Consider the following 26855-nt stretch of genomic DNA (forward strand, 5'->3'; position numbering starts at 1 on the left):
GTATAGGACTGGGACTGGGGTATAGGACTGGGACTGGGGTATAGGGCTGGGACTGGGGTATAGGACTGGGGCTGGAGTATAGGACTGGGACTGGGACTGGGGTATAGGGCTGGGACTGGGGTATAGGACTGGGACTGGGGTATAGGACTGGGGCTGGGACTGGGGTATAGGACTGGGACTGGGGTATAGGACTGGGACTGGGGTATAGGACTGGGGCTGGAGTATAGGACTGGGACTGGGACTGGGGTATAGGACTGGGACTGGGGTATAGGGCTGGGACTGGGGTATAGGACTGGGGCTGGAGTATAGGACTGGGACTGGGGTATAGGACTGGGACTGGGGTATAGGACTGGGACTGGGACTGGAGTATAGGACTGGGACTGGGACTGGAGTATAGGACTGGGACTGGGGTATAGGACTGGGACTGGGGTATAGGACTGGGACTGGGGTATAGGACTGGGACTGGGGTATAGGACTGGGACTGGGGTATAGGACTGGGACTGGGGTATAGGACTGGGACTGGGACTGGGGTATAGGACTGGGACTGGGGTATAGGACTGGGACTGGGGTATAGGACTGGGACTGGGGTATAGGACTGGGACTGGGGTATAGGACTGGGACTGGGGTATAGGACTGGGGCTGGGACTGGGGTATAGGACTGGGACTGGGGTATAGGACTGGGGCTGGGACTGGGGTATAGGACTGGGACTGGGGTATAGGACTGGGACTGGGGTATAGGACTGGGACTGGAGTATAGGACTGGGACTGGGGTATAGGACTGGGACTGGGGTATAGGACTGGGACTGGGACTGGGGTATAGGACTGGGACTGGGGTATAGGGCTGGGACTGGGTTATAGGGCTGGGACTGGGGTATAGGGCTGGGACTGGGGTATAGGGCTGGGACTGGGGTATAGGGCTGGGACTGGGACTGGGGTATAGGACTGGGACTGGGGTATAGGACTGGGACTGGGGTATAGGACTGGGACTGGGGTATAGGGCTGGGACTGGGGTATAGGACTGGGGCTGGAGTATAGGACTGGGACTGGGACTGGGGTATAGGGCTGGGACTGGGGTATAGGACTGGGACTGGGGTATAGGACTGGGGCTGGGACTGGGGTATAGGACTGGGACTGGGGTATAGGGCTGGGACTGGGGTATAGGACTGGGGCTGGAGTATAGGACTGGGACTGGGACTGGGGTATAGGACTGGGACTGGGGTATAGGGCTGGGACTGGGGTATAGGACTGGGGCTGGAGTATAGGACTGGGACTGGGGTATAGGACTGGGACTGGGGTATAGGACTGGGGCTGGGACTGGGGTATAGGACTGGGACTGGGGTATAGGGCTGGGACTGGGGTATAGGACTGGGACTGGGACTGGAGTATAGGACTGGGACTGGGACTGGAGTATAGGACTGGGACTGGGGTATAGGACTGGGACTGGGGTATAGGACTGGGACTGGGGTATAGGACTGGGACTGGGGTATAGGACTGGGACTGGGGTATAGGACTGGGACTGGGGTATAGGACTGGGACTGGGGTATAGGACTGGGACTGGGGTATAGGGCTGGGACTGGGACTGGGGTATAGGACTGGGACTAGGGTATAGGACTGGGGCTGGGACTGGGGTATAGGACTGGGGCTGGGACTGGGGTATAGTGCTGGGACTGGGGTATAGGACTGGGACTGGGACTGGGGTATAGGACTGGGACTGGGGTATAGGACTGGGACTGGGGTATAGGACTGGGACTGGGGTATAGGACTGGGACTGGGGTATAGGGCTGGGACTGGGACTGGGGTATAGTGCTGGGACTGGGGTATAGGACTGGGACTGGGGTATAGGACTGGGGCTGGGACTGGGGTATAGGACTGGGGCTGGGACTGGGGTATAGGACTGGGGCTGGGACTGGGGTATAGTGCTGGGACTGGGGTATAGGACTGGGACTGGGGTATAGGACTGGGATAGGACTGGGGTATAGGGCTGGGACTGGGGTATAGGGCTGGGACTGGGGTATAGGGCTGGGACTGGGGTATAGGACTGGGACTGGGGTATAGGACTGGGACTGGGGTATAGGACTGGGACTGGGGTATAGGACTGGGACTGGGGTATAGGACTGGGGTATAGGGCTGGGACTGGGGTATAGGACTGGGACTGGGGTATAGGACTGGGACTGGGGTATAGGACTGGGACTGGGGTATAGGACTGGGACTGGGGTATAGGACTGGGACTGGGGCTGGGGTATAGGACTGGGACTGGGACTGGGGTATAGTGCTGGGACTGGGGTATAGGACTGGGACTGGGGTATAGGACTGGGACTGGGGTATAGGACTGGGACTGGGGTATAGGGCTGGGACTGGGGTATAGGGCTGGGACTGGGGTATAGGACTGGGACTGGGGTATAGGACTGGGGTATAGGGCTGGGACTGGGGTATAGGACTGGGACTGGGGTATAGGACTGGGACTGGGGTATAGGACTGGGGCTGGGGTATAGGACTGGGACTGGGGCTGGGGTATAGGACTGGGACTGGGGTATAGGACTGGGACTGGGGTATAGGACTGGGACTGGTGTATAGGACTGGGACTGGGGTATAGGACTGGGACTGGGGTATAGGACTGGAACTGGGGTATAGGACTGGAACTGGGGTATAGGACTGGGACTGGGGTATAGGACTGGGACTAGGACTGGGGTATAGGGCTGGGACTGGGGTATAGGACTGGGACTGGGATATAGGACTGGGACTGGGACTGGGGTATAGGACTGGGACTGGGGTATAGGACTGGGACTGGGGTATAGGACTGGGACTGGGGTATAGGACTGGGGCTGGGACTGGGGTATAGGGCTGGGACTGGGGTATAGGGCTGGGACTGGGGTATAGGACTGGGACTGGGACTGGGGTATAGGACTGGGACTGGGTATAGGACTGGGACTGGGGTATAGGGCTGGGACTGGGGTATAGGACTGGGACTGGGGTATAGGGCTGGGACTGGGGTATAGGACTGGGACTGGGGTATAGGACTGGGGCTGGGACTGGGGTATAGGGCTGGGACTGGGGTATAGGACTGGGACTGGGGTATAGGACTGGGACTGGGGTATAGGACTGGGACTGGGGTATAGGGCTGGGACTGGGGTATAGGGCTGGGACTGGGGTAGAGGGCTGAGACTGGGGTATAGGACTGGGACTGGGGTATAGGACTGGAACTGGGGTATAGGGCTGGGACTGGGGTATAGGGCTGGGACTGGGGTATAGGGCTGGGACTGGGGTAGAGGGCTGGGACTGGGACTGGGGTATAGGACTGGGACTGGGACTGGGGTATAGGGCTGGGACTGGGGTATAGGACTGGAACTGGGGTATAGGGCTGGGACTGGGGTATAGTGCTGGGACTGGGACTGGGGTATAGTGCTGGGACTGGGACTGGGGTATAGTGCTGGGACTGGGGTATAGGGCTGGGACTGGGGTAGAGGGCTGGGACTGGGGTATAGGACTGGAACTGGGGTATAGGGCTGGGACTGGGGTATAGGGCTGGGACTGGGGTAGAGGGCTGGGACTGGGACTGGGGTATAGGACTGGGACTGGGGTATAGGGCTGGGACTGGGGTATAGGACTGGGACTGGGGTATAGTGCTGGGACTGGGGTAGAGGGCTGGGACTGGGACTGGGGTATAGGGCTGGGACTGGGGTATAGGACTGGGACTGGGGTATAGGGCTGGGACTGGGGTATAGTGCTGGGACTGGTTCTGGGGTATAGGGCTGGGACTGGGACTGGGGTATAGGGCTGGGACTGGGGTATAGGGCTGGGACTGGGGTATAGGGCTGGGACTGGGACTGGGGTATAGGGCTGGGACTGGGACTGGGGTATAGTGCTGGGACTGGGGTATAGGACTGGGACTGGGGTATAGGGCTGGGACTGGGGTATAGGGCTGGGACCTGGAATGGGGTATAGGGCTGGGCCTGGGGTATAGGGCTGGGACCTGGAATGGGGTAGATGGCTGGGACTGGGACTGGGGTATAGTGCTGGGACTGGGGTATAGGACTGGGACTGGGGTATAGGGCTGGGACTGGGGTATTGAACTGGGACTGGAGTATAGGACTGGGACTGGGGTATAGAACTGAAGTATGGGGCTGGAGTATGGGGCTGGGTAAGGGGCTGGAGTATGGGGCTGGAGTATGGGGCTGGAGTATGGGGCTGGAGTATGGGGCTGGGGTATAGGGCTGTGGTAAGGGGCTGGAGTATAGGGCTGGGTTACGGGGCTGGGGTAAGGGGCTAGAGTATGGGGCTGGGGTATAGGGCTGGGTAAGGGGCTGGAGTATAGGGCTGTGATAAGGACCTAGAATATAGGGCTGTTGTAAGGGGCTGGAGTATAGGGCTGGGTATTGGCTGGAGTATAGGGCTGGGACTGGGACTGGGGTATAGAGCTGTGGTAAGGGGCTGGAGTATAGGGCTGGGACTGGGACTGGGACTGGGGTATAGGGCTGGGACTGGGACTGGGGTATAGGGCTGGGACTGGGGTATAGGGCTGGGACTGGGACTGGGACTGGGGTATAGGGCTGGGACTGGGACTGGGGTATAGGGCTGGGACTGGGGTATAGGGCTGGGACTGGGGTATAGGGCTGGGACTGGGGTATAGGACTGGAACTGGGGTATAGGACTGGGGCTGGGGTATAGGGCTGGGACTGGGGTATAGGACTGGGACTGGGGTATAGGACTGGGGCTGGGGTATAGGGCTGGGACTGGGGTATAGGGCTGGGTAAGGGGCTGGAGTATAGGGCTGTGGTATAGGGCTGGGTAAGGGGCTGGGTAAGGGGCTGGGTAAGGGGCTGGAGTAAGGGGCTGGAGTAAGGGGCTGGAGTATAGGGCTGTGGTAAGGGGCTGGGTCAGGGGCTGGAGTATAGTGCTGGGTAAGGGGCTGGAGTATAGGGCTGGATAAGGGGCTGGAATAAGGGGCTGGAGATTAGGGCTGGATAAGGGGTTGGAGTATGGGGCTGGATAAGGGGCTGGAGTATAGGGCTGGATATAGGGCTTGATAAGGGGCTGGAGTTTAGGGCTGGATAAGGGGCTGGGTAAGGGGCTGGAGTATAGGGCTGTGGTATGGGGCTGGAGTATGGGGCTGGAGTATGGGGCTGGAATATAGGGCTGGGTAAGGGGCTGGAGTATAGGGCTGTGGTATGGGGCTGGAGTATGGGGCTGGAGTATGTGGCTGGAGTATGGGGCTGGAGTATAGGGCTGGAGTATGGGGCTGGAGTATAGGGCTGTGGTATGGGGCTGGAGTATGGGGCTGGGTATGGGGCTGGAGTATGGGGCTGGAGTATGGGGCTGGAGTATGGGGCTGTGGTAAGGGGCTTGAGTATGGGGCTGTGGTAAGGGGCTGGAGTATGGGGCTGGAGTATGGGGCTGGAGTATAGGGCTGGAGTATGGGGCTGGAGTATAGGGCTGGGTATGGGGCCTGGTATGGGGCTGGAGTATAGGGCTGGATAAGGGGCTGGAGTATGGGGCTGGGTAAGGGGCTGGAGTATAGGGCTGGGTAAGGGGCTTGAGTATAGGGCTGGGTATGGGGCTGGAGTATGGGGCTGGAGTATAGGGCTGGAGATTAGGGCTGTGGTAAGGGGCTGGGTCAGGGGCTGGAGTATAGTGCTGGGTAAGGGGCTGGAGTATAGGGCTGGATAAGGGGCTGGAATAAGGGGCTGGAGATTAGGGCTGGATAAGGGGTTGGAGTATGGGGCTGGATAAGGGGCTGGAGTATAGGGCTGGATATAGGGCTTGATAAGGGGCTGGAGTTTAGGGCTGGATAAGGGGCTGGGTAAGGGGCTGGAGTATAGGGCTGTGGTATGGGGCTGGAGTATGGGGCTGGAGTATGGGGCTGGGGTATAGGGCTGTGGTAAGGGGCTGGGTTACGGGGCTGGGGTAAGGGGCTAGAGTATGGGGCTGGGGTATAGGGCTGGGTAAGGGGCTGGAGTATAGGGCTGGGACTGGGACTGGGACTGGGGTATAGAGCTGTGGTAAGGGGCTGGAGTATAGGGCTGGAGTATGGGGCTGAGGTATAGGGTTGGGTAAGGGGCTGGGTAAGGGGCTGGGTAAGGGGCTGGAGTAAGGGGCTGGAGTATAGTGCTGGGTAAGGGGCTGGAGTATAGGGCTGGATAAGGGGCTGGAATAAGGGGCTGGAGATTAGGGCTGGATAAAGGGTTGGAGTATGGGGCTGGAGTATAGGGCTGGATATAGGGCTTGATAAGGGGCTGGAGTTTAGGGCTGGATAAGGGGCTGGAGTATAGGGCTGTGGTATGGGGCTGGAGTATGGGGCTGGAGTATGGGGCTGGAATATAGGGCTGGGTAAGGGGCTGTGGTATGGGGCTGTGGTATGGGGCTGGAGTATGGGGCTGGAGTATGTGGCTGGAGTATGGGGCTGGAGTATAGGGCTGGAGTATGGGGCTGGAGTATAGGGCTGTGGTATGGGGCTGGAGTATGGGGCTGGGTATGGGGCTGGAGTATGGGGCTGGAGTATGGGGCTGTGGTAAGGGGCTGGAGTATGGGGCTGTGGTATGGGGCTGGAGTATGGGGCTGGAGTATGGGGCTGGAGTATAGGGCTGGAGTATGGGGCTGGAGTATAGGGCTGGGTATGGGGCCTGGTATGGGGCTGGAGTATTGGGCTGGACAAGGGGCTGGATAAGGGGCTGGAGTATGGGGCTGGGTAAGGGGCTGGAGTATAGGGCTGGGTAAGGGGCTTGAGTATAGGGCTGGGTATGGGGCTGGAGTATGGGGCTGGAGTATGGGGCTGGAGTATGGGGCTGGAGTATAGGGCTGGATAAGGGGCTGGAGTATAGGGCTGTGGTAAGGGGCTTGAGTATAGGGCTGGATAAGGTGCTGGAGTATGGGGCTGGAGTATGGGACTGGAGTATAGGGCTGGATAAGGTGCTGGAGTATGGGGCTGGAGTATGGGACTGGAGTATAGGGCTGGATAAGGTGCTGGAGTATGGGGCTGGAGTATGGGGCTGGAGTATGGGGCTGGAGTATGGGGCTGGAGTATGGGGCTGGAGTATGGGACTGGAGTATAGGGCTGGGTAAGGGGCTGGAGTATAGGGCTGGATAAGGGGCTGGAGTATGGGGCTGGGACAACAACAACATGTAATGAGAACAATGAATCAACATGGGAAAACTGATTTTGATTTGAAAAGTCATCAGTAAGGTTATTTATAAATATTTATATATATTTTTTTTTTTACCCAACTTTTAACCTCAATCCAATGACATGGTGTCATTTTTTGGTTGATTTCATGTTAAATTCACATTAGTTGACAACTCAACCAAATGTAAATCGAATCTAGACGTTGAACACACGTCTGTGCCCAGTCAAATGCTTTTGTTCTGCTTACGTATGTAACTGAGTGTGGCTAATGAATGTGATATGTGGGGTCTGGATATAGAAAACCCTTCCAAATAAAGTCGTGCTTGTGTCTCGTCTCCTGTAGGTGACGGCCACCTCTACATAGTGATGGAGTTCTGCGGTGGAGGAGACCTGCTCCAGAGGATACAACAACAGAGGAACACACTGTTCTCACAGGAAACAGTACGACACTTTAATTCATCAATTCATGGATTCATTAGGTCATTAGCTAACTCAGCCAAATGCAAATCTCAAGTAGTAGTCCAGTAAATGGTTTCTCCACTGTTTTGAAAACACTAACTGGTACATACTAAATGGTAGGGCAGTTGACGAACATGTCATTCAAAACAAATAATAATAATAATAACAATTTTATCCCCTTTTCTCCCCAATTTCGTGGTTTCCAATTGTTAGTAGTTACTGTCTTGCCTCATCGCTACAACTCCTGTACGGACTCGGGAGAGGAGAAGGTCGAGAGCCGTGCATCCTGGGAAACACAACACAGACAATCCGCACTGCTTCTTGACACAGCGCGCATCCAACCCGGAAGCCAGCCGTACCAATGTGTCGGAGGAAACAACGTGCACCTGGCGACCTGGTTAGCGCGCACGGCGCCTGGCCAGCCACAGGAGTCGCTGGTGCGCGATGAGACAAGGATATCCCTACCGGCCAACCTACTGTGGCGGGCCGGGCGCAGTGCACGGTGTTTCCTCCGACACATTGGTGCTGGTGGCTTCCGGGTTGGATGCGCGCTGTGTCAAGAAGCAGTGCGGATTGTCTGTGTTGTGTTTCCCAGGATGCACGGTTCTCGACCTTCTCCTCTCCCGAGTCCGTACGGGAGTTGCAGCGATGAGACAAGACCGTAACTACCAATTGGACACCACGAAATTGGAGCTAGAGAAAAAAAGAGTACATTTTGTATTTTATTTATTTATTTTTAAAGAGTCCAGTCCTATGGCTGTTGTTTTATTTTCATTAACGGTCTCCATCCGTAACCGTCAGTTTTGCGTTTATATCGCGTTTATCCCGAACTTGTGTATTCTCTGAAACAGGACCTCAGATTGTATTTCATGTCTATGTGTTACTAGATCATGAAGTGGTTTGCTCAGATGTGTTCTGGTACGATGCACATCCATGACAAACGGGTCTTACACAGGGATCTCAAGTCCAAGGTAACGTCCAGAGTGTTTACATGGCTACTGTTTCCGATTGGCAATGCATATATTTCCATATATTTCCATATATTTCCTTTTAAGGGTCACAGTGTGATTTGCAGACGTGACGTTTATCGTCCTGTTGCTGCCATTTTTTGGACATTTCTCCTGAGGGGGAGAATGTGCCTGAAGAATACTTTGTAAATAATGAACAATATTTTTTTTAAATCCTGCTATAACAATTGAATGACTTTGGGTGTTTCAGTAAGCAATAATTTGATGCCTTCAATTGCTTTAGACTACTTTATTCAAAAATATGTTTTTTGGGTTGTTTTTTTGTTGTTGTTGTCAGTCCACATATGTCAAGTGTAATTTTAATTGCGCCATTGTTATTTACCCAAGTACTCTCTGAACTCCGGAAACCATCCGCAAGCTATTCTTTGTTGTTGTTGACCTGATGCAGTCGTTCGTTTAGTTGTTTTTGCTTTTGGTGAACATTTAAAATATGAAAGAAAATGTACGCCTACCACGCTGCACCTTGGTCTCATTTGAATGACGGACGTCACACCAGGAAAGAAAAGACATTGTGTGTGTGTGTGTGTGTGTGTGTGTGTGTGTGTGTGTGTGTAGTCTAGTGCGAGAGGATCTCTCAGACTGAAACATTAACACCATTCATATTACCAAAATTATTTTCTACTAGCTCGGCCAGGTTGTGAAAAATCCCCCCAATTTTCCCCACCGGTTTAAGACTGCCGATAGATCAGCGTTCTAACTCACCCTTGTGATAGTGTGGCGCAATGACAGAATGACGCAATTTACCACCATCTGCCATCCTCTACCACAAACTGTTGCCGACAAGAAAGCTCAAAACTTTTAATTTTAAGGAACCACTATGTATTGTAAGCCTATTTCTGAGGGAGAAAAAAAGCATTTAAAGCTCTTTCACGTCATGTTTCACCTCCTAAATCTGGTCAGTGATAGAAGGAATCGATGCTAGTTGAAGTTCTCTCGTTTTTACTGTCAATTTGTTTTCACGGATTTCCTTCTCGTTTCTCCTCAGAATATCTTCCTGACAGACCATGGGACGGTGAAGCTGGGTGACTTTGGCTCAGCCTGTGTTCTAAACAGGTACCAGAAGATGCTTTGTGCGCTAATTCTGGTTCTATATTACTATAATTATTCACCGAGTATACAAAACATTAAGAACAACTTCCTAATATCAAGTTGCACCCCTCCCCCCCTTTTCGCCCTCGGAACAGACTCAATTTGTCGGGTCATGGACTCCACAAGGTGTGGAAAGCGTTCCACAGAGATGCTGGCCCATGTTGACTCTACAAGGTGTGGAAAGCGTTCCACAGGGATACTGGCCCATGTTGACTCTACAAGGTGTGGAAAGCGTTCCACAGGGATACTGGCCCATGTTGACTCTACAAGGTGTGGAAAGCGTTCCACAGGGATACTGGCCCATGTTGACTCTACAAGGTGTTGAAAAGCGTTCCACAGAGATGCTGGCCCATGTTAACTCTACAAGGTGTTGAAAAGCGTTGCACAGAGATGCTGGCCCATGTTAACTCTACAAGGTGTCGAAAGCGTTCCACAGAGATGCTGGCCCCATGTTGACTCTACAAGGTGTGGAAAGCGTTCCACAGAGATGCTGGCCCATGTTAACTCTACAAGGTGTTGAAAAGCGTTGCACAGAGATGCTGGCCCATGTTAACTCTACAAGGTGTGGAAAGCGTTCCACAGGGATACTGGCCCATGTTGACTCTACAAGGTGTCGAAAGCGTTCCACAGGGATACTGGCCCATGTTGACTCTACAAGGTGTCGAAAGCGTTCCACAGGGATACTGGCCCATGTTGACTCTACAAGGTGTCGAAAAGCGTTCCACAGGGATACTGGCCCATGTTGACTCTACAAGGTGTCGAAAGCGTTCCACAGGGATACTGGCCCATGTTGACTCTACAAGGTGTTGAAAGCGTTCCACAGAGATGCTGGCCCATGTTGACTCTACAAGGTGTCGAAAGCGTTCCACAGAGATGCTGGCCCCATGTTGACTCTACAAGGTGTGGAAAGCGTTCCACAGGGATACTGGCCCATGTTGACTCTACAAGGTGTCGAAAGCGTTCCACAGGGATACTGGCCCATGTTGACTCTACAAGGTGTTGAAAAGCGTTCCAGAGAGATGCTGGCCCATGTTAACACTACAAGGTGTTGAAAAGCGTTCCACAGAGATGCTGGCCCATGTTGACTCTACAAGGTGTGGAAACGTTCCACAGGGATGCTGGTCCCATGTTGACTCTACAAGGCGTTGCAGTTCTTGACACAAACCCTGTTGAAAGGCACTTAAATCTTTTGTCTTGCCCGTTCACCCTCTGAACGACACACACACAATCCATGTCTCAATTATAAATCCTTCTTCAACCCGTCTCCTCCCTTTCATTCTACACTGATTTGAAGTGGATTTAACAAGGGATCGTAGCTTTCACCTGGGTTCACCTGGTCAGTCTACGTCACGGGAAAAGAGCAGGTGTTCTTAATGTTTTGTAAACTCAGTGTATGTAATAGGGTTTTTTAGATGTTATTTCTCATTGCTTTAATGTCCTGTATTCTGTGTCGCAGTGCGAAGGCCTACGCTCACACGTACGTAGGAACGCCTTACTATGTGTCTCCAGAGATCTGGGACAGTAAGCCGTACAACAACAAGAGGTAAGGTCATAATTACCTGTACAATGACATCCCTATTGATCAATGATTATATTTAAGCAATAGGGCCCCGAGGAAGGTGTGGTAGATGGCTAATATATCATTGGCTAAAGGACACAGGACACAGCCCTTAGCCGTGGTATATTGGCCATATACCACAACCCCCCTGAGATGCCTTGTTGCTGATATAAACTGGTTACCAACGTATTTAGAGCAGTAGAAATACATGTTTTGTCATCCCCGTGGTATACAGTCTGATATACCACGGCTTTCAGCCAATCAGCATTCAGGGCTCGAACCACCCCGTTTATAATTCTAATTAACCCTACAATCTACTGTATCGAAATAATATATATTTGTGGATTATCCATTTTGTAATAGTTTAATTTTTAAATTTAGGGATGTGTTAACTCTGTCATTGTTACCGTGATGTGTGATTCCCATGCCATCTCTCGTGTGTGTGTGTGTGTGTGTGTGTGTGTTACAGCGATGTGTGGTCTCTCGGCTGTGTCCTCTACGAGCTCTGCACCCTGCGACACCCGGTACTCACACTCTCTCACACACACTGTCTCGTCTGTCTAAATAGTGTGTGTGTGTGTGTGTACAGTGGTTCAGCTGACTCCTGAAAGAACCATTGTTTCATAGTGTGGGAAGGACGGTGTCTTCAGCAGAGTTGAATTAGGACGTGTCCCAGCCCAGGGTGATGTAGCTGTCTGGAGCCGTAGCCTGGATCCGTAGACTGTAGCTGTCTGGAGATGTAGCTGTCTGGAGATGTAGCTGTCTGGAGATGTAGCCGTCTGGAGATGTAGCTGTCTGGAGATGTAGCTGTCTGGAGATGTAGCCTGGATCCGTAGACTGTAGCTGTCTGGAGATGTAGCCTGTAGCTGTCTGGAGATGTAGCTGTCTGGAGATGTAGCCTGTAGCTGTCTGGAGATGTAGCTGTCTGGAGATGTAGCCTGTAGCTGTCTGGAGATGTAGCTGTCTGGAGATGTAGCCTGTAGCTGTCTGGAGATGTAGCTGTCTGGAGATGTAGCCTGGATCCGTAGACTGTAGCTGTCTGGAGATGTTGCCTGTAGCTGTCTGGAGATGTAGCTGTCTGGAGATGTAGCCTGTAGCTGTCTGGAGATGTAGCCTGTAGCTGTCTGTAGATGTAGCCTGTAGCTGTCTGGGGATGTAGCCTGTAGCTGTCTGGAGATGTAGCTGTCTGGAGATGTAGCCTGGATCTGTAGACTGTAGCTGTCTGGAGATGTAGCCTGTAGCTGTCTGGAGATGTAGCTGTCTGGAGATGTAGCTGTCTGGAGATGTAGCTGTCTGGAGATGTAGCTGTCTGGAGATGTAGCCTGTAGCTGTCTGGAGATGTAGCCTGTAGTTGTCTGGAGATGTAGCCTGTAGCTGTCTGGAGATGTAGCTGTCTGGAGATGTAGCCTGGATCCGTAGACTGTAGCTGTCTGGAGATGTAGCCTGTAGCTGTCTGGAGATGTAGCCTGTAGCTGTCTGGAGATCTAGCTGTCTGGAGATGTAGCTGTCTGGAGCCGTAGCCTGGATCCGTAGACTGTAGCTGTCTGGAGATGTAGCTGTCTGGAGATGTAGCCTGTAGCTGTCTGGAGATGTAGCCTGTAGCTGTCTGGAGATGTAGCCTGGATCCGTAGACTGTAGCTGCCTGGATCCGTAGACTGTAGCTGTCTGGAGATGTAGCCTGTAGCTGTCTGGAGATGTAGCCTGTAGCTGTCTGGAGATGTAGCCTGTAGCTGTCTGGAGATGTAGCCTGTAGCTGTCTGGAGATGTAGCCTGTAGCTGTCTGGAGATGTAGCTGTCTGGAGATGTAGCTGTCTGGAGATGTAGCTGTCTGGAGATGTAGCTGTCTGGAGATGTAGCTGTCTGGAGATGTAGCTGTCTGGAGATGTAGCTGTCTGGAGATGTAGCTGTCTGGAGATGTAGCCTGTAGCTGTCTGGAGATGTAGCTGTCTGGAGATGTAGCCTGTAGCTGTCTGGAGATGTAGCTGTCTGGAGATGTAGCTGTCTGGAGATGTAGCTGTCTGGAGATGTCGCCTGTAGCTGTCTGGAGCCGTAGCCTGTAGCTGTCTGTCTGGAGCCGTGGCCTGTAGCTCTCTGTCTGGAGCCGTAGCCTGTAGCTCTCTGTCTGGAGCCGTAGCCTGTAGCTGTCTGCCTGAAACCATAGCCTGTAGCTGTCTGGAGCATGTAACTGTCTGCCTGTCTATCCTGTAGCTTTCTGGAGGCGTAGCCTGTAGCTGTCTGTCTGGAGCCGTAGCTGTCTGTCTGGAGCCGTAGCCTGTAGCTGTCTGTCTGGAGCCGTAGCTGTCTGTCTGGAGCCGTAGCCCGTAGCTGTCTGTCTGGAGCCGTAGCCCGTAGCTGTCTGTCTGGAGCCGTAGCTGTCTGTCTGGAGCCGTAGCCTGTAGCTGTCTGTCTGGAGCCGTAGCTGTCTGTCTGGAGCCGTAGCTGTCTGTCTGGAGCCGTAGCTGTCTGTCTGGAGCCGTAGCTGTCTGTCTGGAGCCGTAGCTGTCTGTCTGGAGCCGTAGCCTGTGGCTGTCTGTCTGGAGCCGTAGCCTGTAGCTGTCTGCCTGAAACCATAGCCTGTAGCTGTCTGGAGCATGTAACTGTCTGCCTGTCTATCCTGTAGCTTTCTGGAGGCGTAGCCTGTAGCTGTCTGTCTGGAGCCGTAGCCTGTAGCTGTCTGCCTGAAACCATAGCCTGTAGCTGTCTGGAGCATGTAACTGTCTGCCTGTCTATCCTGTAGCTGTCTGTCTGGAGCCGTAGCCTGTAGCTGTCTGTCTGGAGCCTGTAGCTGTCTGTCTGGAGCCTGTAGCTGTCTGTCTGGAGCCGTAGCCCGTAGCTGTCTGTCTGGAGCCGTAGCCCGTAGCTGTCTGTCTGGAGCCGTAGCCTGTAGCTGTCTGTCTGGAGCCGTAGCCTGTAGCTGTCTGTCTGGAGCCGTAGCTGTCTGTCTGGAGCCGTAGCCTGTAGCTCTCTGTCTGGAGCCGTAGCCTGTAGCTGTCTGTCTGGAGCCGTAGCTGTCTGTCTGGAGCCGTAGCTGTCTGTCTGGAGCCGTAGCTGTCTGTCTGGAGCCGTAGCTGTCTGTCTGGAGCCATAGCCTGTGGCTGTCTGTCTGGAGCCGTAGCCTGTAGCTGTCTGCCTGAAACCATAGCCTGTAGCTGTCTGGAGCATGTAACTGTCTGCCTGTCTATCCTGTAGCTTTCTGGAGGCGTAGCCTGTAGCTGTCTGTCTGGAGCCGTAGCCTGTAGCTGTCTGCCTGAAACCATAGCCTGTAGCTGTCTGGAGCATGTAACTGTCTGCCTGTCTATCCTGTAGCTGTCTGTCTGGAGCCGTAGCCTGTAGCTGTCTGTCTGGAGCCTGTAGCTGTCTGTCTGGAGCCGTAGCTGTCTGTCTGGAGCCGTAGCCCGTAGCTGTCTGTCTGGAGCCGTAGCCCGTAGCTGTCTGTCTGGAGCCGTAGCTGTCTGTCTGGAGCCGTAGCCTGTAGCTGTCTGTCTGGAGCCGTAGCTGTCTGTCTGGAGCCGTAGCCTGTAGCTGTCTGTCTGGAGCCTGTAGCTGTCTGTCTGGAGCCTGTAGCTGTCTGTCTGGAGCCGTAGCCCGTAGCTGTCTGTCTGGAACCGTAGCCTGTAGCTGTCTGTCTGGAACCGTAGCCTGTAGCTGTCTGTCTGGAGCCGTAGCTGTCTGTCTGGAGCCGTGGCCTGTAGCTGTCTGTCTGGAGCCGTAGCCTGTAGCTGTCTGTCTGGAGCCGTAGCCTGTAGCTCTCTGTCTGGAGCCGTAGCCTGTAGCTGTCTGTCTGGAGCCGTAGCCTGTAGCTGTCTGTCTGGAGCCGTAGCCTGTAGCTGTCTGTCTGGAGCCGTAGCCTGTAGCTGTCTGTCTGGAGCCGTAGCCTGTAGCTGTCTGTCTGGAGCCGTAGCCCGTAGCTGTCTGTCTGGTGTTTCCAGGAGTCCTCCTAAACCTCTGTTCTCCCTCCCCGTCTCAGTTTCAGGCTCCTAGTTGGAAGAGTCTGATCATGAAAGTGTGCCGTGGTTCCTACCCTCCTCTTCCCCAACACCTGCCCTATGAGCTGCACTACCTGGTCAAACAGATGTTCAAGACCAACCCCAAAGACCGACCGTCCCTCCACACCATCCTCACGTCTCACCGCATAGCCGGTCTCCTGCGCCGGCACCTGCCCAACAAGGTACTGCATGTCAGCCCAGTCCAGAACCACATCTCCTACCCACGAGACACCACCCCCTACCCACGAGACACCACCCCCTACCCACGAGACACCACCCCCTACCCACGAGACACCATCCCACTACCCACGAGACACCACCCCCTACCCACGAGACACCACCCCCTACCCACGAGACACCACCCCCTACCCACGAGACACCACCCCCTACCCACGAGACACCACCCCCTACCCACGAGACACCACCCCCTACCCACGAGACACCACCCCCTACCCACGAGACACCACCCCCTACCCACGAGACACCACCCCCTACCCACGAGACACCACCCCCTACCCACGAGACACCACCCCCTACCCACGAGACACCACCCCTACCCACGAGACGCCACCCCCTACCCACGAGACGCCACCCCCTACCCACGAGACGCCACCCCCTACCCACGAGACGCCACCCCCTACCCACGAGACACCACCCCTACCCACGAGACACCACCCCCTACCCACGAGACACCACCCCCTACCCACGAGACACCACCCCCTACCCACGAGACACCACCCCCTACCAGAGCATGTGAGATGAAGTTGAGGGGTCGAAAATCCCGCTCATCGCTCATGGAGCGTTGCTTCGATCCATTCATTGAAATCAGAATTTAACCAAAAACTAAGCTACTTTTTTTTTGTGGCTACCTAGACCTACCATTTGGGTTTTGAAGTATTGAAACCAAACCATATGATTTGGTGATTTTTGAAAATGATTTTAATTAACATGAGACAGGTGAATGGAAGAAGTGAAACAGGGAGCCTAAGAAGCAACAACAATGAACGATTTAGGCTATGCTATTTAAATTATTTCATGGCTATAGCCTACAAAAGAAATACATGGTGAAGAATTAGCGAGTGCGCGACACTAGGCTGGCAGGGAGTCAGGGACATTAAGCGCACAGCATTTAAACAACATTTTGTTGTATTAAATCATTATACGTAGTCTATATATAGGCTGTGACTGAAATTAAACGAAACAATATACCTTGTTAGGCTGAGTGCTTTTTAAATTCATTTTTAGAAACACCAATTTGTCCGGAGTCTGTGGCTTCAGGCTCACGGGATGGTGGCTGCAGAGCAGGACAGCAGAGGAGAATATCCTCTCTTCACTTACAGAGTCACTTGGGAATGATAAACACCCTTTTGACCACTCTTGCCAGGCTGTTTTAAATTTCATTTGATATATAATTTCTTTCTATAGGTAGGCCTAAATGTTTTTAGGTAAAATACCTCGATCAAAAAATTGAAAGCTCCTAAATGTTGCACTATTGTATAGATAATAGAACACAAATTTACGAGGTCTAGAGGTCTAATTGTTTTGTTTATAAATACTTTGCTACATTGACACACACTTTAGTTATCTACCCACCTCGTTCCTCTCTTTCAGCATGTGCACGTAATAAGTACACGATCACGCTTTTGGGATAACGTGTCTTTTCAGATTCCACAATGATTCTTTAGTTGTGGACACTACATCACCGCACTCCCCCACTTGGTCTTTGTAGGTCACCTTGATTTTGTGTTTTTGAAAAATATTTATATATTTTTGTTTGTAATTTACACCCCTTTTTCTCCCCAAATTAGATATTTTCTCATCGTTTCAACTCCAGTCGGGGAGTTGAAGCAATGCGAAAAGATCTTAACCCGGAAGTCAGCCTCACCAATCTTAACCCGGAAGTCAGCCTCACCAATCTTAACCCGGAAGTCAGCCTCACCAATCTTAACCCGGAAGTCAGCTGCAACAATGTGTCGGAGGAAACACTTTCCACCTGGACAAACCCTTCCCTAACCCAGGAGATGCTGGGGCCAATTTTGCACCTCCCTATTGGACTCCCGATCACGGCCGGTTGAGACGCTTGCGGTGGGAGGCCGAACAGTTACCAGGATGCTCTCGATGGTGCAGCTGTAGGACTTTTTTTTAAAGATCTGGGGACTCATGCCAAATATTTTCAGTCTCCTGAGGGGGAAAGGTGTTGTCGTGCCCTCTTCCCGACTGTCTTGGTGTGTTTGGACCATGATAGTTTGTTGGTGATGTCGATGTTAATGGGGGCCTGTACGGCCCTCCGTTTCTTATAGTCCACGATCAGCTTCTTTGTCTTGCTCACATTGAGAGAGAAGTTGTTGTCCTGGCACCACACGGCCAGGTCTCTGACGACCTCCCTATATGCTGTCTCATCGTTGTCGGTGATCAGGCCACTGTTGTGCTGTCAGCAAACCTAATTATGGTGTTGGAGTTGTGCTTGGCCACGCAGTTGTGGGTGAACAGGGAGTACAGGAGGGGACTGAGCACGCACCCCTGGGGGGCCCCAGTGTTGAGGATCAGCGTGGCAGATGTGTTGCTACCTACCCTCACCACCTGGGGTGGCCTGTCAGGAAGTCCAGGATCCAGTTGCAGAGGGAAGTGTTTAGTCCCAGGATCCTTAGCTTAGTGATGAGCTATGAGGGCTCTATGGTGTTGAACGCTGAGCTGTAGTCAATGAATAGCATTCTCACATAGGTGTTGCTTTTGTCCAGGTGGGAAAGGGCAGTGTGGAGTGCAATAGAGATTGCATCATCTGTGTATCAGTTGGGGCGGTATGCGACTTGGAGTGGGTCTAGGGTTTCTGGGATGATGGTGTTGATGTGAGCCATGACCAGCATTTCAAAGCACTTCATGGCTACGGACGTGAGTGCTACGGGTCGGTAGTCATTTAGGCAGGTTACCTCAGCATTCTTGGGCACAGGGACTATGGTGGTCTGTTTGAAACATGTTGGTATTACAGACTCCGACAGGGTGCAGGTTGAAAATGTCAGTGAAGACACAGTTGGTCCGTGCGTGCTTGAGCATGTTTCTGCCTGCCTTTCCTCTGTTTCTATCTCTCTCTGCTTGCTCGGTCTCTTTGCTAATAATGCAAGTGTGTGTTCAGTCTTCGATCTGTTGGGAAGTAGAGTATCCTAGCCTATTCATGGCACCACCTTCAGGGGATACAGCGGCGTCTTTGGGTCAGTCTTGCGAGGTTAGACAGCTCTATATTACAATAGGCAACCAGTAGCCTTTATCGATTGCCCTTTTCATACATAATGGGATGTGGCCTCTTGAAAGTGCCTCGACTATAGCAAGTCTGTCTGTTAGGCTACACAACGTTTTAGAAGAAACTTTCTTCTCTGGAGATATGAACGAGCATTTTATTGGTCTGTAAAGGCATGAGGTTTCTGAAGAGGCACTTAACGTCCAGGCAACCAGAACTGTCAATCAAAATAATCTTGAGCTGCTGCTGTGCGCAGGCCAATCTCTCCTGAAAAGAAAAAAAAGTACATTTTAAAGTTTGTTAAATATTATGACTTACCAAGACATTTAGTGGAAATAAAACACAACTCGCTACCATACCATAAAAAACAACAACACAGCAGCACATCAATTTGCGACGGTTATTGTTGTCAGGGGGGGATACATTGTGATGAAATGTAGAATTTACCATTTTAAAATCTTCTGTCCGTCTCCGTCCGGTAGCTGGTAGTATGTTTCTGATTCAGCGTGTTGCTTTCTGGATCTGTAGGAGTCGGAGATGAGAACAGGGAGATGGAGGAGAGAGGAGGGGGAGAAGGTTGCCTCACTCCTGGGGCAGAAGACCCTCATCACAGCCTCTACCCTGGAGGGTAAGGAGACGATTAAGACCCAGTCAGATGTGTTATTCATTTTCGTAGTGAGATTGAACCGCAGGGTCCTAGTGTGAAGAAGAGCAGGTTGAGTAGGAAATTAAACATAATTTATCATACATTTTACAACCTGTTATTCTTTACATACCAATGCAAATATGGTAATATTTTATTTAACGGTGTGTGTGTGTGTGTATAAATATATACACAAACTACAACGTATTTACAATATATTACACGGTAGAGTGGTAATAACAGTCATAACCTATGAATTACTGTGTTTCTGTGAGATTAATTTGAATTAAACTAAACATTTTAATCCATCCTGTCTCTCCATGTAGGACTAGTCCTATAAGCCTCTCATGGTAAAAGTGTCCTTGTGTGAAAGTTTTTCTTATATTAATATGCTAGACACATCCCTAGATAGGTACTGAAGCAATGCTTGACACACCCCTAGATAGGTACTGAAACAATGCTTGACACACCCCTAGATAGGTACTGAAACAATGCTTGACACACCCCTAGATAGGTACTGAAGCAATGCTTGACACACCCCTAGATAGGTACTGAAGCAATGCTTGACACACCCCTAGATAGGTACTGAAGCAATGCTTGACACACCCCTAGATAGGTACTGAAACAATGCTTGACACACCTCTAGATAGGCCCTCTCACTGAAACATATGAGAATGTAGTGTGAAAAACAGTCTATATATACATACAGTCGTGGCCAAAAGTTTTGAGAATGACACAAATATTAATTTTCACAAAGTCTGCTGCCTCAGTTTGTATGATGGCAATTTCATATACTCCAGAATGTTATGATGAGTGATCAGATGAATTGCAATTAATTGCAAAGTCCCTCTTTGCCATGCAAATGAACTGAATCCCCAAAAAACATTTCCACTGTATTTCAGCCCTGCCACAAAAGGACCAGCTGACATCATGTCAGTGATTCTCTCGTTAACACAGGTGTGAGTGTTGAAGAGGACAAGGCTGGAGATCACTCTGGCATGCTGATTGAGTTCGAACAACAGACTGGAAGCTTCAAAAGGAGGGTGGTGCTTGGAATCATTGTTCTTCCTCTGTCAACCATGGTTACCTGCAAGGAAACACATCATTGCTTTGCACAAAAAGGGCTTCACAGGCAAGGATATTTCTGCCAGTAAGATTGCACCTAAATCAACCATTTATCGGATCATCATGAACTTCAAGGAGAGCGGTTCAATTGTTGTGAGGAAGACTTCAGGTCGCCCAAGAAAGTCCAGCAAGCGCCAGAACCTTCTCCTAAAGTTGATTCAGCTGTGGGATCGGGGCACCACCAGTACAGAGCTTGCTCAGGATTGGCAGCAGGCAGGTGTGAGTGCATTTGTACGCACAGTGAGGTGAAGACTTTTGGAGGATGGCCTGGTGTCAAGAAGGGAAGCAAAGAAGCCACTTCTCTCCACGAATAACATTAGGGACAGATTGATATTGTGCAAAAGGTACAGAGATTGGACTGCTGAGGACTGGGGTCAAGTCATTTTCTCTGATGAATCCCCTTTCTGATTGTTTGGGGCATCTGGAAAGAAGCTTGTCAGGAGAAAAAACAGTTTGGTGACGAACAATTCCTTTTCCAGCATGATGGAGCACCTTGCCATAAGGCAAAAGTGATAACTAAGTGGCTCGGGGAACAAAACATCTATATTTTGGGTCCATGGCCAGGAAACTCCCCAGACCTTAATCCCATTGAGAACTTGTGGTCAATCCTCAAGAGGTGCGTGAACAAACAAATTCTGACAAACTCCAAGCATTGATTATGCAAGAATGGGCTGCCATCAGCCAGGATGTGGCCCAGAATCAATTGACAGCATGCCAGGGCGGATTGCAGAGGTCTTGAAAAAGAAGGGTCAACACTGCAAATAATGAGTCTCTGCATCAACTTCATGTAATTGTCAATAAAAGCCTTTGACACTTATGAAATACTTGTTACTATGGAATACTGAAGTATAATTACATCTGACAAAAAATATCTAAAAACAGTGAGGCAGCAGACTTTGTGAAAATTAATATTTGTGTCATTCTCAACTTTTGGCCACCACTGTGTGTGTGTGTGTATAATATAAGGAAGTTGAACGTGTTTGATCATGTCTTCATACAGGTCTGGAGATCTGTGTGGCCCCTACTGAGTCCCCTGCTGAGAGCAGCACCAGTAGAGAGCATCGTGGCCCTCGTAGACAGTGGGCCCCAGGCCCCTCAGACACAGCTCTACAGGTGTTGGCTAACACAGACCTCCTCTCCTCTGGGAGTCTGGCAACCACAGGCCAGACACATTCAGGTATGCAGGTACTCTCACTGAGAGAGGCCAGGCACACCCCTAGATAGGTACTGAAACAATGCTTGACACACCCCTAGATAGGTACTGAAACAATGCTTGACACACCCCTAGATAGGTACTGAAACGATGCGTGACACACCCCTAGATAGGTACTGAAACAATGCTTGACACACCCCGAGATAGGTACTGAAACAATGCTTGACACACCCCTAGATAGGTACTGAAACAATGCTTGACACACCCCTAGATAGGTACTGAAACAATGCTTGACACACCCCTAGATAGGTACTGAAACAATGCTTGGCACACCCCTAGATAGGTACTGAAACAATGCTTGGCACACCCCTAGATAGGTACTGAAACAATGCTTGACACACCCCGAGATAGGTACTGAAACAATGCTTGACACACCCCTAGATAGGTACTGAAACAATGCTTGACACACCCCTAGATAGGTACTGAAACAATGCTTGACACACCCCTAGATAGGTACTGAAACAATGCTTGACACACCCCGAGATAGGTACTGAAACAATGCTTGACACACCCCTAGATAGGTACTGAAACAATGCTTGACACACCCCTAGATAGGTACTGAAACAATGCTTGACACACCCCTAGATAGGTACTGAAACAATGCTTGACACACCCCTAGATAGGTACTGAAACAATGCTTGACACACCCCTAGATAGGTACTGAAACAATGCTTGACACACCCCTAGATAGGTACTGAAACAATGCTTGACACACCCCTAGATAGGTACTGAAACAATGCTTGACACACCCCTAGATAGGTACTGAAACGATGCTTGACACACCCCTAGATAGGTACTCTCGCTGAAACATACGAGAAATCACGTTGTCGTCGTACAAACACCACAGGATATCCACTCAAACAACGTAGAGTTTACACTCACCGTATATATATTTGCAATAATAATTTTGAGTGGTGATGTTTTGAGTCACTAAAGCGTCCACGAACGTTTGAGTCCTACAAACTGCCCTCAGATTTCCACTATTCCAATAAAATAAAACGTATTTAAAAATATATATATATTTGTTTTTAAACTGTCAATATTTCCATTAATTCGGTAGAGAACAGAGAGCGAAGACGATGGGACAGGAGTCCACCAGAGAAGCTACTGAGACTGTTAGAGAAAGCCCAGCTCAGCACCGCTTTCAGAACCTACTCCATACACACAGAAGGTAGGTCCTGCCTAGAGGGGAATCTTTCTATAATTTCCTTAGTCTACCACATGGTTGGCCGTGCGTGCTGTGAAACCTTCTAATTGAAGGTATTGTAATAGATGACTTCCCAAGCGATGTAGATCTCTCCACAACCTTGATAGTGATAGACACAGTTACACCACTTCCATTTGCTTCAATCTCTACTGTTATGACTTACTGTAACGTTCTACCACAGCTATTTAAAAGCTATGATACACTACATGACCAAAAATATGTGGACACCTGCTCGTTGAAAGTCCCCCCCCCTCCCTTTGCTGTTATAACAGCTCCCACTCTTCTGGGAAGGCTTTCCACTAGATGTTGGAACATTGCTGCTATAACAGCCTCCACTCTTCTGGGAAGGCTTTCCACTAGATGTTGGAACATTGCTGCTATAACAGCCTCCACTCTCCTGGGAAGGCTTTCCACTAGATGTTGGAACATTGCTGCAGGGGACTTGCTTCCATTCAGCCACAAGAGCATTAGTGAGTTTGGGCAGTGATGTTGGGCGATTAGGCCTGGCTCGCAGTCGGTGATCCAATTCATCCCAAATGTGTTCGATGGGGTTTGAGGTCAGGGCTCTGTGTATGCCAGTCAAGTTCTTCCACACCGATCTCGACAAACCATTTCAATATGGACCTGGCTTTGTGCACAGGGGCATTGTCATGCTGAAACAGGAAAGGGACTTCCCCAAACTATTGCCACAGAAGTTTTCATGATTTTGCAGGAGTTTCATATTATTAGTTCAACGCAAGACGTCCCACCTCTCCCGCCAAATTCAAAAACCAAGGCAGCACTGAAGATGAGAGATTCGTTTTCACATGGCTAGCAGCTAGCAAGTCTTTTATTTTATTTTTAAGTTCAGGAGGATGCAAAATGTCATCGGCAAAGAAAAATCTTCGCAGGCTTTATGTGATGGTTTGCCCAACAAAGACACAATCATTTCAAATATAAATTGACCTTTGGCCTTTGTCTGCCAGAACTGTTGACTGGAGCTGCAAACTGTAGCGTTAAAAAATTTAAAAAAATGTTTTTAGTTGAACTGTTTAGTGTGGCTCTTGATGAGATGGGATGTGATTGACAGTTGTTGTACTGTGACTCAGAGCAGGTAGGTGAGGAGGAGGTAGGTGAGGAGGAGGTAGGTGAGGAGGAGGTAGGTGAGGAGGAGGTAGGTGAGGAACTGCCTTCACAGATCATTTTGAGGAGAGGAGGTGTCGATTTATTAAAAACCTATTCGCTATTACAAATGACGGTGCCCCGCTATGGTGGGGAAAACATAAAGGATTCACAAAGGGAAGATTACCTGCCCCGTGGTGAAGTTGTCACTTATCATTCACCAAGAGAATATGTGTTCCAAGATCAAGCCTGTGCTGCTAATGGTCAGTGCCTCTGTTTAGCGAGCAGTGGAATTTTGCCGTTTGTGAGCAATTAGATATTCAATATTCAAAATCATAACGGGCACACAGATCGTCTGTCCATGGCTGGCACACAGATCGTCTGTCCATGGCTGGCACACAGATCGTTTGTCCATGGCTGGCACACAGATCGTCTGTCCATAACTGGCACACAGATCATCTGTCCGTAACTGGCACACAGATCGTCTGTCCATGGCTGGCACACAGATCGTCTGTCCATGGCTGGCACACAGAGCGTCTTTCCATGGCTGGCACACAGATCGTCTGTCCGTAACTGGCACACAGATCATCTGTCCGTAACTGGCACACAGATCGTCTGTCCATGGCTGGCACACAGATCGTCTGTCCATGGCTGGCACACAGAGCGTCTGTCCATGGCTGGCACACAGAGCGTCTGTCCGTAACTGGCACACAGATCGTCTGTCCATGGCTGGCACACAGATCGTCTGTCCATGGCTGGCACACAGATCGTCTGTCCATGGCTGGCACACAGGTCGTCTGTCCATGGCTGGCACACAGGTCGTCTGTCCATGGCTGGCACACAGGTCGTCTGTCCATGGCTGGCACACAGATTGTCTGTCCATGGCTGGCACACAGATCGTCTGTCCATGGCTGGCACACAGATTGTCTGTCCATGGCTGGCACACAGATCGTCTGTCCATGGCTGGCACACAGATCGTCTGTCCATGGCTGGCACACAGATCGTCTGTCCATGGCTGGCACACAGATCGTCTGTCCATGGCTGGCACACAGATCGTCTGTCCATGGCTGGTACACAGATCGTCTGTCCATGGCTGGCACACAGGTCGTCTGTCCATGGCTGGCACACAGATCGTCTGTCCATGGCTGGCACACAGATCGTCTGTCCATGGCTGGCACACAGGTCGTCTGTCCATGGCTGGCACACAGAAGAAATGTTGGGGTGAATTGGTACCCCTGGTCTAGGATGTAATTTGGTCTACCGCTGCTCTTTAAAGCTACAGTATGATGATGATGAGAGTTGTGCTGCTACATCAACATGACTAGTAACCCGAAAGGTTGACCCGAAAGGTTTCTGGTTTGAACCCCCGAGCCGACGAGGTGAAAAATCTGTCGATGTGCCCTTGAGCAAGGCACTAATTGCTCCTGTAGGTTGCTCTGCTAAATGACAAAAAAAATGGCATGATATGTTCAATAACTATTGACACATGACGAGCCTGCGTGTGGTTGGTTTGATGCACGTTAACTTTAGTTCACATGGAGTCATGTCTTCCCGAAATGTAGTCTAGTACACTGTGACACCACATTCCCTATGGTGCCCCGAGTGTTTGGTTTCCTGCAATATTTTTCAATGTTTTGGGGGGGGGGGGGGGGGGGGGGGATTGAGCATTTCAGGATATAATATACACTGAGTATACAAAACATGAAGATCACCTGCTCTTTCCATGACGTAGACTGACCAGGTGAATCCAGGTGAAAGCTATGATCCCTTATTGATGTCACTTGTTAAATCCACTTCAATCAGTGTAGATGAAAGGGAGGATGACAGGTTAAAGAAGGATTTTTAAACCTTGAGACAATTGAGACATGGATTGTGTGTGTGTGCCATTCAGAGGGTGAATATGGGCAAGACAAAGATTGTCTTTGAACGGGGTATGGTAGTAGGTGCCAGGCGCACCGGTTTGTGTTAAGAACTGCAACGCTGCTGGGTTTTTTTCACGCTCAACAGTTTCCCGTGTGTATCAAGAATGATCCACCACCCAAAGGACATCCAGCCAACTTGACACAACTGTGGGAAGCATTGGAGTCAACATGGTCCAGCATCCCTGAGGAACTTTTCAACACCTTGTGGAGTCCATGCCCCAACGAATTGAGGCTGTTCTGAGGGGGAAATGCAGTTCAACTCAATATTAAGGTGTTCCTATATGTTTTGTATACTCAGTGTACATGTACACTCATCCTGATTTAGGACTAGGCACTAATTTATCGGGTCCAAAGTAGGGCCCTAGAATGTAGGGTCCGGGGCCTTGTCCCACACCACATAGGGTAAAGGGTCCGATTTGAAGCGTGTCCCTCTCCCCACAGGTGAAGACCCTCTGGTAGGCCCCCTGTCCCGGGGAGGAAGGGACGACACCGACGGACCGACAGCTGGACAGACAGAGGATGAAGAACGGCTGCAGCCACGGTCTGATGACGAGGATACGTGAGTCCTCCTGGAAGCCCATTGGCCAGACCAGACATATTGTGTATTCCACCAAATGGAACCCTATTCCCTATATAGTGCACTACTTTCTACCAGGGCCCTATGGAACCCTATTCCCTGTATAGTGCACTACTTTAGACCAGGGCCCTATGGAACCCTATTCCCTGTATAGTGCACTACTTTAGACCAGGGCCCTATGGAACCCTATTCCCTATATAGTGCACTACTTTAGACCAGGGCCCTATGGAACCCTATTCCCTGTATAGTGCACTACTTTAGACCAGGGCCCTATGGAACCCTATTCCCTATATAGTGCACTACTTTCTACCAGGGCCCTATGGAACCCTATTCCCTATATAGTGCACTACTTTCTACCAGGGCCCTATGGAACCCTATTCCCTGTATAGTGCACTACTTTCTACCAGGGCCCTATGGAACCCTATTCCCTATATAGTGCACTACTTTCTACCAGGGCCCTATGGAACCCTATTCCCTATATAGTGCACTACTTTCTACCAGGGCCCTATGGAACCCTATTCCCTGTATAGTGCACTACTTTAGACTAGGGCCCTATGGAACCCTATTCCCTATATAGTGCACTACTTTAGACCAGGGT

The 26855-nt window shown here is 50.8% G+C and overlaps 1 protein-coding gene across 2 annotated transcripts in view; it reads left to right on the forward strand.

Moving 5' to 3' along the window:
• The window catches only part of nek3 (NIMA related kinase 3), a 42315-nt gene that overhangs the window by 11062 nt on the left and 4398 nt on the right, over positions 1-26855 (forward strand). The window contains exons 4-13 of one of the 2 annotated variants that reach the window (XM_064985409.1): positions 7461-7558; positions 8464-8547; positions 9590-9657; positions 11150-11236; positions 11721-11775; positions 15219-15419; positions 18998-19097; positions 21238-21414; positions 22511-22621; positions 26122-26239. In XM_064985409.1, coding sequence (XP_064841481.1) covers positions 7461-7558; positions 8464-8547; positions 9590-9657; positions 11150-11236; positions 11721-11775; positions 15219-15419; positions 18998-19097; positions 21238-21414; positions 22511-22621; positions 26122-26239 — 1099 coding nt within the window. The remainder of the gene's footprint in view (positions 1-7460; positions 7559-8463; positions 8548-9589; positions 9658-11149; positions 11237-11720; positions 11776-15218; positions 15420-18997; positions 19098-21237; positions 21415-22510; positions 22622-26121; positions 26240-26855) is intronic. The other variant, XM_064985410.1, reaches the window with a different exon arrangement.

The sequence above is a fragment of the Oncorhynchus masou genome, chromosome 13 (assembly GCF_036934945.1).
Source record: "Oncorhynchus masou masou isolate Uvic2021 chromosome 13, UVic_Omas_1.1, whole genome shotgun sequence".
Lineage (NCBI taxonomy): Eukaryota > Metazoa > Chordata > Actinopteri > Salmoniformes > Salmonidae > Oncorhynchus > Oncorhynchus masou.